Here is a 21,070-nt window from a genome sequence, read left to right as displayed (position 1 = left end):
TTTAAATTATTACAATAATTTTACAACAGAAAAAAGATAGAGAATTAAACTAATAATGTAAGGGAACAAAAGAATTTAGAGAATACCACAACCCGTTACAGTGAGTATAGTATTCAAATTGCCAAAATAAAAACGATAATTTTACATTAACACAGGATAGCTTGCATACATTATTATGCTAATAGAAAATAATTCTTATCGTAGAGATTAGTACATATCAGCGTAAAAAGAATACAACCGAAATAAAAAATACAACTTATTTAAGTAACCACTACAAAATAGAGAAGTTGTGATCATGCAATAAATAGTACAGATTCCAATTAGAAAATTGTTAGACTTTGTTACAACAATGTTTGTTTTAACTAAAACGAGTTTAGATATACCACAAAAAGGAGAGAAAGAAAATGATGAGAAATTATGCAAGAGCTGAAGTACATATATTGTGCGATATATTGTATCACACTGGAGTGATACGACGAGAGTTTAATTAGAGTTTTATCAGAGATTAACGGCCATAAGTCTCTAGCAACTACTCCTACCTGGAAGTTCTGGAACTGTGAATTATGTGTTTTATTTTTTCACTTTTGTTGCACAATGCACAAACACTAGCACTACCTCACTTCACAGAAAACTTGTTCTTTTTATATACGAGCGAAAAAAAGTCTTATTTTTAAACTAGATGTCACGTTTTAGTCTTTTTTATTTATATCCGGCTCGAAGGACCAACTAATGTTTCGATATGACTCGGCACACCATAAACATCGACGGAGAAAATCTTTATTTCCTCCAGAGTAAATTCCATAGGTCGGTGAAGGAAAAGAAAAGGCCTGTTGACTTTATATATTTTAATTAATATATATATTCTAGATTATTCAACAGCCTATGTACAATGCCTTAAACTATAACAACACCTATGATTATCTTTGATTATAAATAGGATATACAAATAAACGAGACTAATTTAAAGAGAGAGAAATTAATGAGCGTTGCTTGACGAGAGTTGGAGAGAAGAATTATTAAGTTCGGAGATCTAAACTGAGAGAGAGTCGTAAAGAGAATGCTTTTATGTTATTTTACATTTTTGTCAACCTCTTAAAAAGCAGGTATATTTCCCACCCAAGGGTTGCGTGCCTTTCTCTGTTTCCAAGAATTTTGATATTTTCAAGAGAGCCAGATGAGAAATTCGAACATGTGCGACACACTTGAAATAACGATAAGGCACAAAACCTTTTAAAAGGAAAGAAATAAAAATGGTTCAATTGATATTTGAACAAGAATCTTATTCACAACGAAATGTTTATGCAGTACACCAATTTTTAAAATTTAATTCTAAAGGGTTTTAAAGTTATACAGAAAAAATTGTCTTCAAGGGGTCCTATTCAAAGGGGCGTAGCTCCCTTAGGAAGCAATTTCGGACCCATATTAATATGAACTTTTTGCCTTATTTTCATACAAGGATTACGCCCGTGAAAGGATGCCGCTTACTTTTGAATCACTCTGTGTGGTCTTTATCGAATTTACAAAGGCATTTGATACTGTATGTCAGTAAATACTGGTGATTTCAACATTTTTCAGCCATCAAAACGCAGAACTGAACTTAGAAGAAGGAAAAATTAATTAATTTAGTCCAGGCAGTTGAGGTACATTTTATTTTTTTTATAAATAAAAATAGGCCCAAATGTCTGGAAAAAAATAAAAATTAACTAATTTATTCCAGGCTGTTTAGTTAAGTTTTAATTTTTATCCACATATTCAAAAACGGAAATGCCTGATATAAAAAAAATAAGAATTCATTGAATGAAATAAATAAAAACCGCAAAAAAATCTATTTTAAATATGCTAAAATTCTGTCTAAAAAATGTTGAATTTTTTACTTCATCATATTCATTTAAGTTATGCATTCATTCAAAATTATTAGTAACGAATAATGACAAAGATAATAGCGAGAGAGCAATGAACTTCTCCTAATGTGTTTTTGTTTCTTTTCATATCCAATTAAAACTATAATAATATAAAGACCTATGAGAGCTTAATTTTTTCATACTGTTTCTATATAACATGCGCAGAACTCAATTTTTAATCAACGGTCATAATCATGTTTTGTTGCAAATTAAATTATCTTTGTTTATCTTCTATGTAGCTTACTATAATTTATGCCTCAACTACTTGGAATTTTTTAAGAAACACTAAAGACGCAGTATATTTGAGCTTCTAATGAAAGAGACGCCTTGTAATATATCTTGCAATATAGACGTAGCTAGAGCAGTGTAATATGAAACAATTGATTTTTTTATTTCACGTAGTCAAGCTACTGTAAGAATATGCCTAATTCTTCAATTTTGTTATTAAATATTTTTATATGATATTTAAATCGGAAATAAAAAAAAATTATACATCAATAATTATGAGCAAAAAAAATCATACCTCAATTGGTTGAATTAAAAAAGAGTGAACACCACTCAACTGCCTGGAATAATCAAATAACTACACTGCCTAAATTTTTTTTTACATTAATAAACCTACAAATGATAAATTTACACCTCTACTCTCCGAAATAATTTATGAGACAACTGCCTGAATTTTTTTGTACGTTAATAGGATTATGAAAAAAAATCATACCTCAACTAGTTGTATTAAAAAAGGGTGAACACCACTCAATTGCCTGGAATAATTAAATGACTACACTGCCTGAAATTATTTTTACATGAATAAACTTACAAAAAGTAAATTTATGCCTCAGTTGCCTAAAATAAAAACAAAAATATTAAAACTTCTCAGCAGCTTAAAAAATATACGAAAAGATAAAAACCTATGTATAGTTCAATTGTCTGGAATAATAGAAGGGAACATTAATTAATTTCCAGGCAGTGGACCTAAATTTTAATTTTCTTTTATAAATAAAAAATTAAAAAATGGGTTCTAAATTTTTTCACAATTTAAAAAATAGATGTGGATACAGATGCCTTAAATAAAATATTAATTAATTTATTTTTTTCAGGCAGTGAGAAATTAATTAGTTACTTCCAAGTATTTACATACATACGCCTTAAAGAACGCCATATTAATTAATTTAGTCTAGGGAGTTAAGGTAAATTTTAAATTTTTTTTATATAAACAAACCTTTGAAATAGACCCCAATGCCTGGAATAAAACAAAAATTAATTAATTTTTTTTTAAAAAGTTCTGAAAAAGAATATTTAATTTTAACCAGGTTTAGTTTTCTTAACTAATGAAATAATAGAAATGGACCCTAATGCCTGGAAGAAAATAAAAATAAATTAATTTATTCCAGGCACTTTGGTTTCCATTTTTTTTACATATCTAAAAGCATAAATGGAGCCAAATATCTGAAATAAATAAAAATGCATTCAACTAAATAAATAAAAACAGCGAGAAAACATTTGTTTTAAAAATGTTAAAACTCTGTCAAAAAGTGCAAAGGGCAAATTAATTAATTTGGTCCAGACAGTTGAGGTAAATTTTTTAAAAATAAGTCGAAATATCTGGAAAAAAATAAAAATTAAGTAATTTATTCCAGACAGCAGAGTCGTTTTTTATATTATCAGGTATCCGTGCTATAAATAAATCTATATTTCCAACCAGTTAATAAACCAAAAATGTCTGTTTATTTCAGACAGCTTGAAAAAATAAATTATAATTGCCTATTGTTTTATTGATTAAAAAGGAACATGATAATATATGCTAAACAATATTTACCAAAAAAAAAAGATATAATCCCCCGAAACCGCTACTCATTAATCAAAAATTCTCAAGCCGTACTAAGCTTCGGCACATTCTCACATACCCCCCATAAATTATCAGGCCAGTTGAAGCCGATTAAAAGATTTACATAGATAACGACTTTCCACTTCCCACCAAAAATCCCGGACACCAAAACATTAATTTTGGAAATATTTAAATCCCGCTCATGCCTTATTTGGTACAGCGGCTATAAAAATACTATTGCCGGTAATAATGTATGTAAATTGCCACTAAGATAATTTTAGGACATTATCTAAATTGATCTCGGACTATCGCGATTATTGATGACAAGACATCGGGGCAGATTCACCGAGATTTCGCCATTTTTTCTTCGATCAATTATTTTAGGAATCTGCCTTGAAACTTAGCATATACAACCAGGTAACGTATAATTTTAAAATGTCAACATGGGACAGCTTCTGTGCAGACTGTTAAAAACCAATCACAATTAATACAAAAAATGCGCATTTAAAGAACTAGCACCTTGTAGTTATTAAAATCTAGATTAGGGGACTATGTTAAAGCGCATTTAATAATCAGCGAAGAATTATTATGAAATTAGTGTTTTCATATGATCCGAAAAACCGACCAAAATCCCTCTAATCAATTTAACTCTAACAAACCTTAATTCAGAATAGCGTTAAATGTCTATGTAGTATTGTATCAGTTCACTTTCTAGCCAGTCTGAAGTTAGTACGGTTTTTTAATTTATTTATTCAAGGCAAACTATTTACAATAAATAGCTACTATCTATCTATAAATTAAAATTATTACCTTATTACCACAAGTCTATCTTTAATCAATATATCTTTTCAAAACTTCAAAAAAAAAAAAAAAAAAAAAAAAACTCTACAGGCTTAAGAAGGGTGTAACAAATTTTACCTACTTAATAAATTTGGATAAAAATGTATAATTTTGTGATACATGCCTACTTACACCTTATTTAAATAATTTGTACTGTTGCAACTTTTATTTGTATTATTTTTAATTAATTTGGATATTTGTTTTAATTGTATGAAGTTTTCAAATGTTAATGTTATAACTACTTAGGCAATTTTTACTAATATGTAGACTTATGGTATAATGACATGTTTTACTTGTTTTTGACTATGTTTTCCTTTACACAGTACTTATTTATCGCAAATAGTTTGTCGTAAATAAATAAATAAAAAAAAACATTGCTTTATATTATTTATTATAATAGTCATTAAATTAGAAACCGTGCTGACTTGAGACTGACTAGAAATACTACACATACATTAAAGACCCATATCCTGGACGTAGTTTAAAAATAAGATAGGAATTATTGTAAAAAAAGTGTTTTCGCACGTAATTGGATAAAGTGCAATAGAAAAAAAGAATTAAAAAAAAAATACCGAATATATTAAAAAACTGAGATAGGGATAGACTGTCTCCTAAGCTGTCATCCTTGTCTTTTGTTGGAGTAGACTAAATTAATAACATATATTTATTTTGCACATGAATTCTATGTAACATGCGCAGAAGTTGATTTTGAGTCATTAGTCATGAATAGAAGAACTTCTTGATATGTTCTACTTTTCATAATGTATTCCTGTCTCTTTTCATTTCCAATTGATATTTTAAGATGAAGAGGATCTATGAAAGCTTAGTTTCAGCTTTTTAGTTTTAGCTTTTGACTTTAATTAATTTAACTGTACAATATATATACTTAAATTTTATATTTTATTATAATATTTCAATATAGACCTTCGAATAAAGAATCATTACATTGCATCCAAATTTGTCGTCCTTTTCTTTTATTGGAGCAGCCCAGACAGACAAAATAAATTTACATTGTACAATAATTATAAATAAGATGCGCAGAAGTTGGTTTTAAGTCATTGCTCATGAGTGATGAGTTTACTTAATTTGTTCCTGTCTCTTTTTATTAAATTCATATTTTACGGTTAAGAGAGTTTAATTTTTGCACACTGTTTCGATGTAATTTGCGCAGAACCCGAATTTTAGTAAACGGTCATAATTAGGTTTTAATAGAAACTTAAGTACGTTAATTTGTCTTTTTTTAACTCTTTTCTGGGCATAAATTTCTGGTCACATCACATTGATTCCTGCTGTTTGTAGAATTGAGTGGACGATCTTTGCTTTCAGTTTAAACGATCCTGATTGACAATTTAAAGAGAAAAAGGGAAAGATAACAACCAGATTTTTTAGTAGAAGGTTTGCATTTCTAACCTCTTCTGATCAAACAAAACCTGATATAGACGGGATAGCAACAGATAAAGACTTTGATAATTTTCTAGTTGCTGTTTTTTTTTTTATAAATAAATCTAATCTCGCAACTACTTGTTAGGTGAACAGCTAAGTTCCGGTACATCTCAGTGGAATGCAATAAAAGTGGAAATTAAGTATATTCGCGCCGCGTCGAGCGAGCCGGCTTGAAACCTATAAGCAAATAATAGGTAGTTACGAACGTACCGCAGAAGATAAATTTAATTAAGAACCAGCCTACGGAGATGTAGATATAAATTCTGCCTGTTCACGTATAAAGTTGCAATTTATCTATCTAAACCCAGGCCTCGGGAAAATTTTACTTTAACTCCTTGCCATTTTCCGGCTTTTTTAAATGACATATTGAAAGTAAAAGAAACATGGAAAGCAACCACACTTCAATATCTTGATCTTAAACGCAGTTTTTTTTTGTAATAATTGTAGCAGCATTCAGAGAAATCGGTATTCCTAGATTGCTTTTTGAAGAGCACAACAGCAACATAAAATCTTCGAAGAACAGTGTCAAATCCTTTTTTCTAGAGTTCAAGCACTCACAGAAAATAATAATAATAATAATAGTAATCTTTATTTAGCAAAAATGGCTACATAAAAAAAACAACAAATTTCCCCAAAAATTAATAAAAACAAAAATAATAATAATGTTCATAAACCTAATTCAACAACATATTTAGCCAGCAAGAGTACCATATAAGTATATCATATACCATGTATTCACTATAATAATTCAAGCCACATACTAAAATTAAACCTAAATATTTAATTTGACTCTCATATTCTATCTTTTCATTATTTACCACATCTTTCACATAAATGTACATTAATTTGCTCTTTTTTCCAAATAAACAAAATTTCGATTTTGATGCATTTAGATAAAGACTATTACTGCAAAGCCATTTAAATAAATTAGATAAATCATTATTAAGAATTATTTGCATTTTATTTAAATCCCTCCCGATTGAATAAATCATAGTGTCGTCAGCAAAAAGCTCTATTTTACAATCACTTATAACATTAACGATATCATTAATATATAACAGGGGACCTAAAACAGTTCCCTGAGGTACTCCATATTCGTTTATTAGTAACTCTGACACACTGTTTTTAAACGTGACTTTTTGCGACTTGTTTTGTAAGTAAGATTTAAACCACATTAAAACTTTATGTTTAATACGCATCTTTTACAATTTTCTTAACAGATTAGCTCTATTTACAGTCTCGAATACTCACAGCCAGAACAAAATTGCCATTATCCAGTTCTTTCAAGAAGGTATCGCATATATTAATTACACTAGATTCACATGAGTGACGCTCACGAAAACCTGATTGATTTATCACGAAATTATCGTTAGAATCACAGTATTCTTGTAGTCGATCTAAACTCATTGTGAGAAATAGTATTTTGTACTTTTGGTACAGGGATTATTGTTGACACTGAGCAAGCCTCTGGAAACACTCCACTTGTGAGTGATGTATTTACTATATTTGAGAACTCCGGATAATGAACATTAGGGGTATTATCAAAGGTGTCATCAGAGAGAGAATAGTTTGGAATACTATTGATAATATCAATAATACTATTTATAAAATATTTATTATCGGTTCTTCTTTCCTCTCCACCTATGTTCGAAAATGCTTCTCAGGGCTTTCTAAATAATTTGAAATTAACCGACAATAACCATATAAAATTAAATATAAGAAGGTTTCCTAGGTGCCTAGTTTAAATTTTTTAATTGTCAATAGTAGGGGGCGCCACGTATTACATTTTGAGTTTCCAAACACATCAATGAAAACATTCATTTTGTTTATTGAAGCTAAGGTTTTTACAAAAGTGATTAACATGAGGTAAAACTAAAAGTAGAGGTTATAAAAGTTGTTGAAAGTGTTGCCCTCTCACTTCAATGCAAGCACCTATCCTACGAACCATTGATTGCCGCACTCGTTCAACAATGTCTGCTGTGTTTAGAATTGTTGCGCAACATGCCACTCTTCTATCTCTTAACTATTTCAATTGGAGAAGCATAAACTAATGGTTTTAGGTAACCCCAGAGGAAAAAGTCTAATTAGTTTAAATCGGGAGATCGCGGGGGCCAAGGTTGAGGACCACAACCTCTACTCCTAGTTTGTATTTTACGTCATGTTAATCATTTGTAAAAACCTTTGATTTTATAAGGATTAAATTGAATAAATAAAATGGTTATTTTCATTGTTGTACTTTACAACTCAAAATGTAATGCGTGGCGCCCTTAGTGATAACCAAAAATTTAAATTTAGTACCTTAGAAACCTACCTGTACCTAATTTCATATGGTTATACTCGTTTACTTTCAAATTATTAAGAAAAATTAAAAATGAAATTAAAATTTCAACGCCATCGGACATAAGTTTATAGAAATCTTTTATTTTCAATAATTTGACCTAAGGAATATGCCCTTAAATTTTTGTGCAATGTAAATGACTCACCCTATATTCAAAAAAAAACTCTTGTCTTAAATTATAATCTATATAACATTTATTAGTTAAAATTGGCACTTGCACAAGGTTGTTGAAGTGAGACTTAAAACACGGTGTTATCGCATATTTCTGAAATATCAACTTATGTGTACTACTATTATATAACCACAAATGCTTTTTTTTTAACCTGTTTTTTCCCAGGTTTAAATAAATTAAATTTACCTGTTATGCCCGAGTTTTGCAAAACTTTTGAATATTATATTTTTAAAAAAAATCAAATTAACTAATTATATTTTTCTGTGAAAATTTGTTTTTTTTTATTTTTTAAATTGATGTTCCATTTTTGAAACACTGGGAACACATGAAACATACATAAATCCAACTTTAATTTTTATGAACAAAAGTCAAGTTTAATTTAAAAAATCATAAAATAATCATTAAGTGGGCATATGATGGTCTTTAAAAGAAGCCTCATGTAAATTGAGGTTACATTTCTCACACATCTTAGCCGAGTTTTTTTGACATAGGGCGCACCTATTCTGGTTTGTGGCTGGAATAATCCAATGATTCAAACCATCGTACCTAATTTAATTATGGTTCCGAGCCCCTAACGGCTTTGATGTTTTAGGGCGTTCTCCAGTTGAAATAGGCCTTCCATATTTTCTTAAATATACCTGCACCACTTCTCTTCGAAACTTTAAAAAATTTACTTTTTCGCCATTTGGTTGAAGTCTGTAATACTGCCAGGCGTTATGCATGCACGAGTCCAAGCAAAATGCGAAAAGACTCCACCACTATTTCTTGGAACGAACCGCAATTCTATAGTTGTGTATATTTTGATCCATTCCATATATTTATTGTATTGCCCGACTACAAAAGGCTGAGGAACCAGGCATTTCTTTTTTCTCACTGGAAATCCACCGAGTAACTTGACCAACAGGATTCACCGGATCGCAACTACTTACAATTAGAACAGGACGGTTATCATTTCATAAGGTAACTGTTATTTGAGAATTAGCATCTGTAGAATAATCAAAGCTGCCTCTTGTACCCTTTTTTTCTTGCATTTTATTGGGCAAAGGGCAATTCTCTAATCTATTCCCGTTGATTGTACTTGTATATCCTACTTCGATCTTCTGGAGCGAATTGACTAATTTTAGGGAGGAAAAATATCTGTCGCCACAAATTTTAAATGGGACATTTTTTGGGAGATTCCCCAAAAGGGTCATCACTACAGATCCTCCCAATCCTGGGTCCATGTAGCGCCTAACTGCTTGTTTAGCTTGATAGGGATTAAATTTTATTAGGTACCCAGATTTTTCACATAAGGATCATATTTTATAGCCGTACCTTTTATGTACTGCTTCGCTTCATGCCTTCCGAAATATAGTACCATACTTTCATCAATAGACAGTTTTTCGTTAAGCGGAGCATAAGACAAAAATCGTTCATTCAACATGTTAAAAAGTGGTTGCAACTTTGCAAATTTATTGTCTTGTTCTAAATCATTATTATCAGCACAATGCGCAAATTTTTTTAACAATTCAAACCGATTTCTTCTTGAGAATCGGTCTTTTACAAGACCTTGAAACTTGTAAATGCCCGAATAAATATAAAATACCAGTATCAAAGCATTTTAGTTCTCCTGCATCAGTACTAAAATTATGATTGCCTTTTTGTCTAGCGTACAAATTAAGCATTTCTACTAAATAATTACATATTTCAATATCAAAAAATGATTCAAAGCACGCAACAGCATCAAGAAATATGTCGACGTTTGCGCCAAGCTCTTTCGGAGACACAAATTGTGGGAAGGAGTTATTCAATTCCACTTTTTTCCAGCTTCTTTCTAAATTTATTCTGTTTATATTAGCTTGGGTAATCAAGCGAGCTAAAGGTATATTATCGCTATTGTCGCTTGCATTACCATCAGATAATTCAAGAGAGTTATCATTTATGATAGAATGGCCTGAGGTTCCTGGTTGCGAAGATTTCCTCAATATTTTTATCCTAATCATGGAAGGAACTTCATCATCATCAGAATCCTTTTCAGAATCCCTTCCATCGTTTGGAGGCGTGATAAAAACATGTGCAGCCCAAAACTGCTCATCTTTAACTAAATCAATTAGTTCTTGGGTCGTGTAATACCTACAACAAAAATAAAAAATTATGTCCCCGTTTGTTCCCAGTGTTCCCAGTGTGAACAACCTAAAATGATCAAATCATTTAGTAACTTTCAATAATATTCGTATTGGGTATATAAAATAACTTTGAATTACATCACTTACAATAAATTCTTTGCAGTAGAACAATTTAATTATCAAAACTATAAAAGATATACTTACTTTTTTGACGCCATGTTGTGTACTGAAAAAAAAACAGTAATTAGCACACTAAATGCGGAAAATTTGCAAAAACGCACATCAAACCTTCTCTTATGCTAGTCAGAACGACACTAACACGACTGCGCGACGGAAAGATAGTTAAGAGCACGTTTCTCAGAAAGGTGGGGACAACGTGGTCGTTTCGATTTTGGAACACCGGGACAATAATGACATTTCCAATATCGGAACTCTGGGAAAAAACGGGTTAAATCTCAATAATAGTTCTTCAATAGACTAGTGCTTAATTTATTTTTTTAGTATCTCAATAATAGTTCTTTAATAGACCTATTACGACACCTTTTAACATAAACATGATCAATAATTTTGGCAGGTGCATCTAGATTCCCTTGTACAAAATTTCATATAAAATAATTCTTTACCGACATATAAATGTTTTTCTAAAATTACAGTGTTACACCTTCTAATATTTAAACATAAAATAACAACATCCTTACTTGCATAGCTACTAATTTTAGTCCTACGGTTGGAACATTTAGTGTAACACTGAAATCACGAGACAGTTTTGCCACTAACCAAAACTGTTTATTTTACTCTCAATACGTGTTTCGCTAACGATCTAATCATCTTTGGGAAAAGATTAAAACTCTTTTCATCTTCAAATCGTGTTAATTTACTCTCGAAGAATCGTTGGCGAAACACGTGTCGAGAGTAAAATAAACTTGGGAATCTAGATGCATCTGCCAAAATTATTGATCATGTTTATCTTAAAAGGAGTCGTAATAGGTCTATTAAAGAACTATTATTGAAATACTAAAAAAAATAAGCACTAGTTTACTGAAGAATTATTAATGAAGTAAAAAAAAAAGAAAAAAAAAACCGCATTTGTGATTATATAAGATATTTCAGAAATATGCTTTAAGTCTCACTTCAACGACCTTGTGCAAATACCAATTTTAAGTAATAAATTTAATATAGATAATAATTTTGGCCAGTAATAATTCTAGCGCGAAATTTTAAATTGATTCAAACTTAACAAATATTGCGCCAATAAATAGCCAAAACAGATTGTATATTGCTTGAGGGTACAGAAACTAGGAACATAGATATTTCCTCCTTTAGGGGATGTTTCTAATAGCAAATGCTAATATTTTATGTTACTGTATAATGATTTTTTTATTATTTAATTTTAACTACCTTGCTTCCCTTTTTTGGATAGAAATATGCTTTGTCAATGAAAATTTATATCTATATTGGGCAAATAAAGCACTTTTGAAATTAATGTGACCCAGCATTCTTCTGATCTAACCCAAACCTTCTGGAGTATTCATCGTGTAGACCTTGTATGCCAATTTCCCAAAGATTCCCATTAAAATTCCCTCTAACAACAAAAAAATGTAAATTCCTCCCTTAACGTTGTTTGTATCGCTGAGTTATGGCAACAAGAAGGGTTGAGGACATGATTCATGGGGAGGAAAATGAATTGAACGAGCCAAGCATACTCCGCCTGTCAAATTAAGGTACGCACGATAGAGCGTGATCGGGAATTCATTGAAACGTCATTTACGATTATGCTAATATACGTTTCCGGATATTGTTCTTCCTCTCTTTGTTTTTTCTTTTTTAAGGCTTTAGTTTAAATTTGCTTATTTTCATTCCCTTACACTCGAAAAACGAAGGTGACACAAACTTAAAAGATCAGCATCATAATCACGTGTCATGTATAGAGCTTCGATGAAGATTTATTAATAGAAACTTCGACTGAAGTAAAATGCTTATAGAGGTTAAACTAATATAAGGCGATTAACTAGTTATAACAGTATCAAAGTTGGTCTTATTTTACGAACTATTTAGTGGCTTCCGCAGGCTTTAAGCTAATTTAGTTTAAATGGAAAATCAAGCTGATTTTCTCGATATTATTAAGAATGTTGGGGTATCGGAGAATTTTAGTAATTATCGTTGAAATTACTTTAAGTTGCATAACTTTGGTCGGGATTTGGTATTGCGCTACTAATAGCTTAAGTTTCTTTGAAAATATTTTAAGAGATATGCTCTCACTTAAATTGAGAAGCAATTAAATGAAATTTTTTCACAAAAATGAGTATACCATGGATTCCTCATATTTAAGCAAAATTTGCTAAATCACAGAAATCTTCATTGTTTTTTTTTGTAGTGTGAAGAAAATAAAGAATTTTTTTTTCTCAAATCATCGCTCATTTTTCAGGCAGTGGTATGAGCTCAATCACCTAGATTAGTTCCTCATTTCAAATATTTTCTCTGAAACTGAATTATTAAAAATTTTCCCGGGTGCCGAATTCAATGACGGAATGTCAAATTACTCCAAATACTTCGTTGAAGGTTTAGGTTGGGTTACACCTCATATTTTGTATGAGGAGTCAATAGAACTTTGTCCTTTTTGATCTCGCGATGTGTGGATCACGAGACATCGACTGACGTCAGTCAAAATTCCAAAAATACCAACGGATTTTTTAAAAAAATGTATGGGTTCACATTCAGCTATTCAACAAGTTTATATATTTTATTAATTAAATTTAAATCAATATTAAAAGAGTTAGGAAATATGAAGTTTTACCTCCTTTTAACGGAACCTTCAATCTTTAATCTTAAATGTCTCACTTGGTAGTAGATTTAGAGATGTAACAAACTGAATAAATATTATAATGCAAACAATTATCTTTCCAGTAAGGTTTATTTTATGATTCTGGCACTTCTGGATCACGAGATATCGCACTTAGTAACAAACTGAATAAATATTATAATGCAAACAATTATCTTTCCAGTAAGGTTTATTTTATGATTCTGGCACTTCTGGATCACGAGATATCGCACTTAGACTCTGAGCCTAACGTCTCAAACTAGAACTGACGTTAGCCAAAGTTCAAACAGGTGTATGTCAAGAACTAAATATCTTAACGGAACTTTTTGTGCTACTTTAGATTGAAAATGACATAGCCAATTATTTATTATAATACGTTGATAGAGCTAAAATTAATATTAAGAGAGTTATGGAAGATTTTTGAGTTTTATCCTCTCTCAAGAGAACTTTCGAATTTAAATGTCAAATATCTCGTTTGGTAATAGGTTTAGAGGTGCAATGGGTTTTAATAATGTTGTAGTACAAAAAATTATCTTTCTAATAAAGTTTATTTTATTATCCTCGCTTATCTGGATCACGAGATATCGAACATAGACTATGAGCCTAACGTCTCAAGCTAGCACTGACGTTAGCCAAAATTCAAACATCCATATCTCAAGAACCAAAAATCCCAACTAATTTTTTTTAATATCTTTGGTTTGACAGTGAGACAGCCAACAATTTTCTATAATACATTAATTATGCTAAAATCAATATTAGGAAAGTTATGGAAGATTTTTAGGTCTTATCTTTTTTAAATGAGGCCTCAGAGGTTGAATGTCAGATATTTCGCTTGGTATGAAGTTCAGAAATATGACAATTTAACAAATATCGTAATGCAGACAAATATCTTTCCCATAAAGCTTATTTTAGAATTCTGGCATATCTGGATCACGAGATATCGAATATAGACTCTGAGCCTATCGTCTCAAGCTAGCACTGACGTTAGCCAAAATTCAAACATGCATATCTCAAGAACCAAAAATCCCAACAAATTTTTTTACATCTTCGGATTAGCAATGAGACAGTCAATAATTTTTTATAATATATTAATTAAGCTAAAATTAATATTAAGAAAGTTATGGAAGATTTTTAGGTTTTATCTTCTTTTAATGAGGCCTCAGAAGTTGAATGCCAGATATCTCGCTTGCTATGAAGTTTAGAAATATGATAATCTAATAAATATTATAATGCAGATAGAAATCTTTCCAATAAAGTTTATTTTAGAATTCTGGCATATCTGGATCACGAGATATCAAGCATAGACTCTGAGCCTAACGTTTCAAGCTAGCACTGACGTTAGCCAAAATTCAAACATCCATATATCAAGAACCAGAAATCCCAACTTAATTTTTTATACCTTGTTGGGTTAGAAATAAATCAGCTAACCATTTTTTATTATATACTGATTAACCTAAACTTAATATTAAAAAAGTTATGGAAGATTTTTGGGGCTTGTCTTCTCTTAATGGAGCCTCCAGGCTTAAATGTCAAATATCTCACTTGGTATGGAATCTACAGTTTAAATAAGTTTAATCACTATTAAACTACCAACAATTATCTTTTTAAAAAAAGTTATTTCAAGATTTTAGAATGTCTGGATCAAGAGAAATCAACCAAAAGCCCTATATCAAACTAAATATCAGCTCTAATAATCCATTTATTTTTATAATTTCACCCATGTAAATATCTCAGAATTTTATTTAATGAATTTATCTAGTTTTACTTGATCGCTCTTCACTTTTACTTTACATCAACAAAAAAAGCAACAATTAATTAAATTTCAATGAATATAGATCTATCTCGTGTAATGTACGTTCGGGCAATTAGTTCTTGCGATCCAGATAATGTAATCTCTCGTCTTTGACAGGCCTGGATTAAATATTCTCCCTACGGTCCTTGGGGGCATTATTGCCGTTGTCGAGACTTGCTTATAAACAGGATTAAGAAATATCTGGGCTGTTTGTACCTTTAGGCGAAATATGGTGGTTATACAGAACGAGCCCACGTAATTAGAATATTTACTTGTAAAAAAATTCTAACTACTCTATATAATAATATTGAGAGTATACTCTAATAAAAAAATGGTAATAAATTTTAATCAACTTTATAAAATCAAATGTTCCCATAATTCATCTTCATTCATCTAAATTATACAATAACGAAGCACCTGATGACCAAAATGGTGTAATTCTTGATTTCTGGATTCTTTGTATGATTTTTCAAGTATGAGTAAAGAAATCATTAATATTCTTGCGATAGATGACGAGATATTGAAAGATTTATCACAGGAGTACCTGTACTTAATAAAATCATTTAACTCTTGTTAATTAGTCAATAACTAAGCATCTGATAGTGGAAATGGTCTGATTCGTGATTCGTGGATTCCTTGAATGATTCTTTAACTACTAGTAAGGAAGTCCTTAATATTTTTGAAGTAGGTGACGAGATATTGGATGATTTATCACAGGCTGTACTCCAAAATTCCTACCTTCCACTAGCTGATTTCTGATTAAGTAAATTATAAGTCCGTAAAACACATTTTTTTATATGATTTCTAGTTTGCCAGGCCATGGATTTTTTGTTTCACGTGAGACTATATAGTTGCCGTGACACACGAATGGTACACGATTTTAAAAACAGATCGTGTCTTGTCAAAATCGGTAAAACTGAAACAAATTAATTACTTTCCTCTGGATTCTTTAGACGAAAATGCAGGTAGAAGAAAAAACCATAAATCAAATTTTAATATTCTCTCAAAGAGCTCTTTAGGTCGTATTGCAACAAATTTATCTTTGATAATTTGAGCATTATTTGTCAAGAATGATTCTTATAATCTAAATTTATCAATGTTCTTTGTTTTCACAGTCACAATCCTATACAGTCTCCAGCAATATTAATGAAAATAATAATTAGCTTTGCCTAACTAAAAGAGAAGGTATAGTATAACCAAATATTATTAAGCTTAGTAACTAGTTATTAAAAAAATATATTAACCTAGAAAGACCAGAAATGCAATGCAAAATAAATAATTCATTGATTTGTAAAGTTAGATATCCGAAGCCACTACTAATTATTGTTTTAATAAAGTTTAAAAAATGTTAATGCATAACTTAAATGGCTGTGATACACTTTTTCGTTTCCTAGCAAAATTAATTGGTTAATGGTTCATAGTTGAATACATTTCCCTTATGTACAGCTGTGATTGTCATAAATGTACAAAATTTATGCACATCAATGAACAAATAATATAAATTTAAATGGAGAGACCTAAAATGATAATTAGATATAGATAAAAGAAAAGAAAGTTAATAAATAATATTAGCTTTCCCTAATTAAAAAAAAGGTATAACACAATACCAAATATTGTTGAGCTTAATAACTAGCCATTAAAAAAATACAATAACCTAAAATTCAAAAAATTAAGTTTAGCCTTAAATAACTTTAAGTTTAACCTAGAGAGACTACAAAATTAGCGAAAGATGGAAATGCCATGCAAAAAGAATGAGATCCAATGATTTGTTGTAAAGTTTAAAAGAAAAAGTTAATGCATAACTTAAATGGATATGATACACTATTTAATTTCGTAGCAAAATTAATTCGTTACGCGTATTATGGTCCATAGTTTATTACATTTCCCTTATGTACAGCTGTGATTGTCATAATTGTATAAAATTTATGCACATCAATGAACAAATAAGATAAATTTAAATGGAGAGACTTAAAATAAGAAATATAAAATGGCATCTGTGAAACTTGATTAGTTTTAAGTTATATCGTAATAAAATGACGCTTTTTGTTTACAGGGAGTTAAACTACGCAAGAAAACCATAATTTTTAAATGATCCTGGATGTAATAAAGATGTGAGATGCGGTAGAAATAAGAAAAAGTAAGAAAGGTCCATATGTCTACCATTTTTTGGTATAATGATGAGCCCCGAATGTCTTGTAATAAAAAAAAATATTTCCTGTAGGTCATTTATCTTGGGTATAGCAGTACAGTAAATATAAATTTATTGTTATTTTATTCCATAGAAGTTAAGAATTTGCATTCTCTACAGATCTATAAACTAAGGTAGGCATTACAATAATTTTTAAAATATTGAAATGTCAGTTTCCAAATTTAAACACTTTGAAAAAAAAAACAAAAAAAGTTCCAATACTTGTAATGCTTGCAGGTTGAGTTTGGAATAATTTGTAAATGTTTGTGCAAATATTTGATTAGTTTAGAAGTCTTAGGAGAAAAATGTTTACTAGGTACATAATCGATTATATGAATACATACTGATCGATCAGTGTAGATATAAGTGTTAATAATTAAATGAGAGAATGGGGAATAAATGTACGTCTATTCACGCTAAAATTAACTATATAAAATAGGACAAAAGAGAAGCAAAACTGTGACACCTTAATTGTCGGCCATAATTTTGATAAACCCCGAGAGTCCCGACGTGGTCGTATATTTTATTCTGTGCAGTTCCGAGTTGGCTGCGGCTACATTTTTAGCACGTACGCTTGCACTAATTAAAATCTAAATTAGCAGGGTAATTAGAGGTGGAATAAATACGGCTCTCTTTGTCTTAGATAAGGCATTAAGGGTTTATTTTTCATTTCGAGGGCCTGTTACAGCCTCGGAATTTTTCGAGACGGATCGAACATTTTAATACGAACCTAAACCTAAAAAAAAATAATAATAATGACGCTCTATAGTTCCAATTGTTCCGTTTGTCTGCATTTACCGCCGAAAGAGATTCGAAACGTGATAAATCCGGAATTATAGAATTGCATTCACTGGTTTTTCGCTCAGGGACATTCATTACCGCAACTAGTTTTCCTGTGTGCATTGTGTTCCGATTTTTAGATGTTCAACTGCGATATGAATTATTATTGAATATTTTAAATTTAAATTCAGGTCGAGGAATATTCATTTTTTAGGAGAGTGATTTTTTTTTTTAAATAAAATTGCCAATAATATTATTTTCCTTCAAGTGAGCTTTCATAAATGGATCGATGATCCTGAATAATTATCATACAATAGCAGGTCTCCCCAGCGCGGTGTCTTGAATTATTTATCGAAAATATCAATGATGTTAATAATCAGCGCATATATTTTCAGTCAATTATGTAGGATGGGTTTGTTTGATTTTCAAACGGATTTACATATATGATATACAGGGATGGTAAGCTTATAATAACAAGTGACTTTAAAGGAGTTTTTTTACTATAAGTCACAAGAACTCCAAAGGGTTTTCAAAGTAATTTGAACCATTTAAATATTCGTACTGAAAACGCTATTATTCTAGTCCAATTGCCAATACAACAAAATTGCTTAAAATAAATCGAGGCTCACCTTGTATAAGACTGTGGGTAGCATAGATCGAACTGCACTGATTAGAGTATACAATGTGACACGGGGCACACACCTTCTCGGAATACATAATATTAAAATAATATTATAATATACAGGTGGTTTATTTATTTAGTCTTTTGTGGCGCAGAATGGAGTCATTGTCTCGACGAGACAATTCAATAACAAAATGACGGAATACTGATCAGGCCGGGTTGCAATGAGTCATTGGTTCAACAAAACATACATTGAAAAAAGTCCCTTCTTGGTTATCATAATGGCAGTAGGTTGATGCGCAGATATAAAGGTGCGCAGTTTAGTTTTTTTTTGCATGGTCGGTTTTATGTCCAAACCAAAATTTGTTAAAAGAAAAACATAATAATAGGCGTGGCAGTTAAATTTTTTTTAAATAAACGTAAAAATGACAACTTCAAATAGCAGATGGAGGCCTTAAAAAAATTAATAATTAACTCAGTAAGGGGGTGCTGATGCGCAGAAATCATCATGGAGGATCAGCACTTCGTGATATGCGCAGTTTATAAGACAAAACATTTTTTTTCCAGGCATTAGTTAGAAATTGCAAAAAAATAATTTTCTTTTAATTTTTTAACACAAATTTTTTATGATTTATACAGGGTGTCCGAAAAATGGACGGATATATTTCAATGGGTGATTCCTTGCAAAAAATTGTGAGAAAAAGTTTCTATAAGCATGAGTCCGGAAATGCATAGTTTTTAAGATACAGGGTGATAGGTAGGAAAAAAGATATATACACCTATATATATCTTTTTTCCTATTTTCGTTTTTTTGAAAAGCTCATTTTTTATATTTTTTTTTTATTTTTGCGCTTAAAAGTATTTTCACAAAAAAATTAATAAAACGCAAAAAAAGAAAAATCCAAAATTAAATCACAAAAAAAATATTAAGAAAAAAATTATAATAATATAAAAATAATGTATTTATTTAGCTTGAGCTACAAAAGGTAATATTAGGTTATACAATAGATAATATAATACATATTTAAAAAAAAAACTTATCAACAAAAATGAAAAAATGCAAATAAATAGAAAAAAAAGTGTGTGCTTGTACAAAATGGCGTACATATACAAAAAAAAAAAAAAAAAAAAAAAAAAACATCTCTTATTTTAATAAAAATGACGTGGCTTTTAATGGTGACTAAATTATTCTTTCATGTATAAAATGGCAAATAAAAATATGACAAAAAAAATTACAGATGGACGCCATCTTGGAAAAAAGCAATAATAAATAATTAATTAATTTAGTAAGCGGCGCTAGTGCGCAAAAATGGAGGACCAGCGCTTGAGTATATGCGCAGTTTGATTTTTTTGCAATAACGAGTGAACAAAACATGTGATAGGGATAGTAACAAAATTATAAGAGATGAACAGAAACATAACTCCATAAAACAATGCATAGTAATAAGCGTAAATTCAAATTCAAAAGTTAAAATTTAAAACAAAAATAATTATCGACACGATACTGTAAATAATATGATAGGAAAAATTTTTTGTTTGGTTTTAAATATTTTTTGTCATAAAATCTTTAAATCAATGAAAAATTAAAAAAAAAAATAAATATATAAGCAGCTGATCAAAAGAGGATAATAATACCAAACTTTGACTGCCGCGCCTCTAGTAGATATTTGTTTAACTATAATATGGTGCATGCTCTATTAAGGGGTCTCTAATGCGCAGAATTCAGCGTAAAGGATCTGCGCTTTACTTTTAAATAAATAATCAATTTAATTCACGGGGATTTTAATTAAATAAAATTTTTATTTGTATTTTTTATGTATCTGAAGTACTAAATCTAACAAAAGAAAAAATCAAGCATACTTGGTTTTTTAGCATAACGAAATTTATGGACATAATATTGACAACTAGATGATTTCACGTTAAACCCATTAAGGGGGCATCAAAAATCTCCCTTAACAATCACGTAGATCTATACACACAATAATACATCAAATGGGGCATTATTAGCGGCACGACTATCACTTTGACGTCCATTTCGCTAATTATAAACCAATATGGCCGCTTTTGTCTCGCGTCCGTTCATGCACGGTACACCGGACACAATATTCATATCCGGTATTTGGAAATTGGGCCTGCTTCACTGGATAACGCTGGACAACCGTCGGGGCCATTTAGGAAATCGTATGTACGTCTTGGAATTGACCATATTTGCATATAACTCTTGCTATTTAAATAGAAATTTTGCA

General features: G+C 30.3%; 1 protein-coding gene across 1 annotated transcript; it reads right to left on the bottom strand.

Annotated features, from left to right (window-relative positions):
• Window positions 1-9,472: 9,472 nt before the first annotated feature.
• Window positions 9,473-10,842, bottom strand: LOC126748450 (piggyBac transposable element-derived protein 2-like). The gene is made up of 4 exons (XM_050457705.1): window positions 10,829-10,842; window positions 10,105-10,631; window positions 9,834-9,983; window positions 9,473-9,765 (listed from the first exon to the last, which is right to left on the bottom strand). The coding sequence occupies exons 1-4, from the start codon at window positions 10,840-10,842 to the stop codon at window positions 9,473-9,475; spliced, it is 984 nt and encodes a 327-aa protein (XP_050313662.1).
• Window positions 10,843-21,070: the final 10,228 nt, after the last annotated feature.

This window comes from Anthonomus grandis, chromosome 22 (assembly GCF_022605725.1).
Source record: "Anthonomus grandis grandis chromosome 22, icAntGran1.3, whole genome shotgun sequence".
In the NCBI taxonomy this organism is placed as follows: Eukaryota; Metazoa; Arthropoda; class Insecta; order Coleoptera; family Curculionidae; genus Anthonomus; species Anthonomus grandis.
Note: the sequence above shows the minus strand (reverse complement) of the source record. Positions and strands in the feature narration are given on the sequence as shown.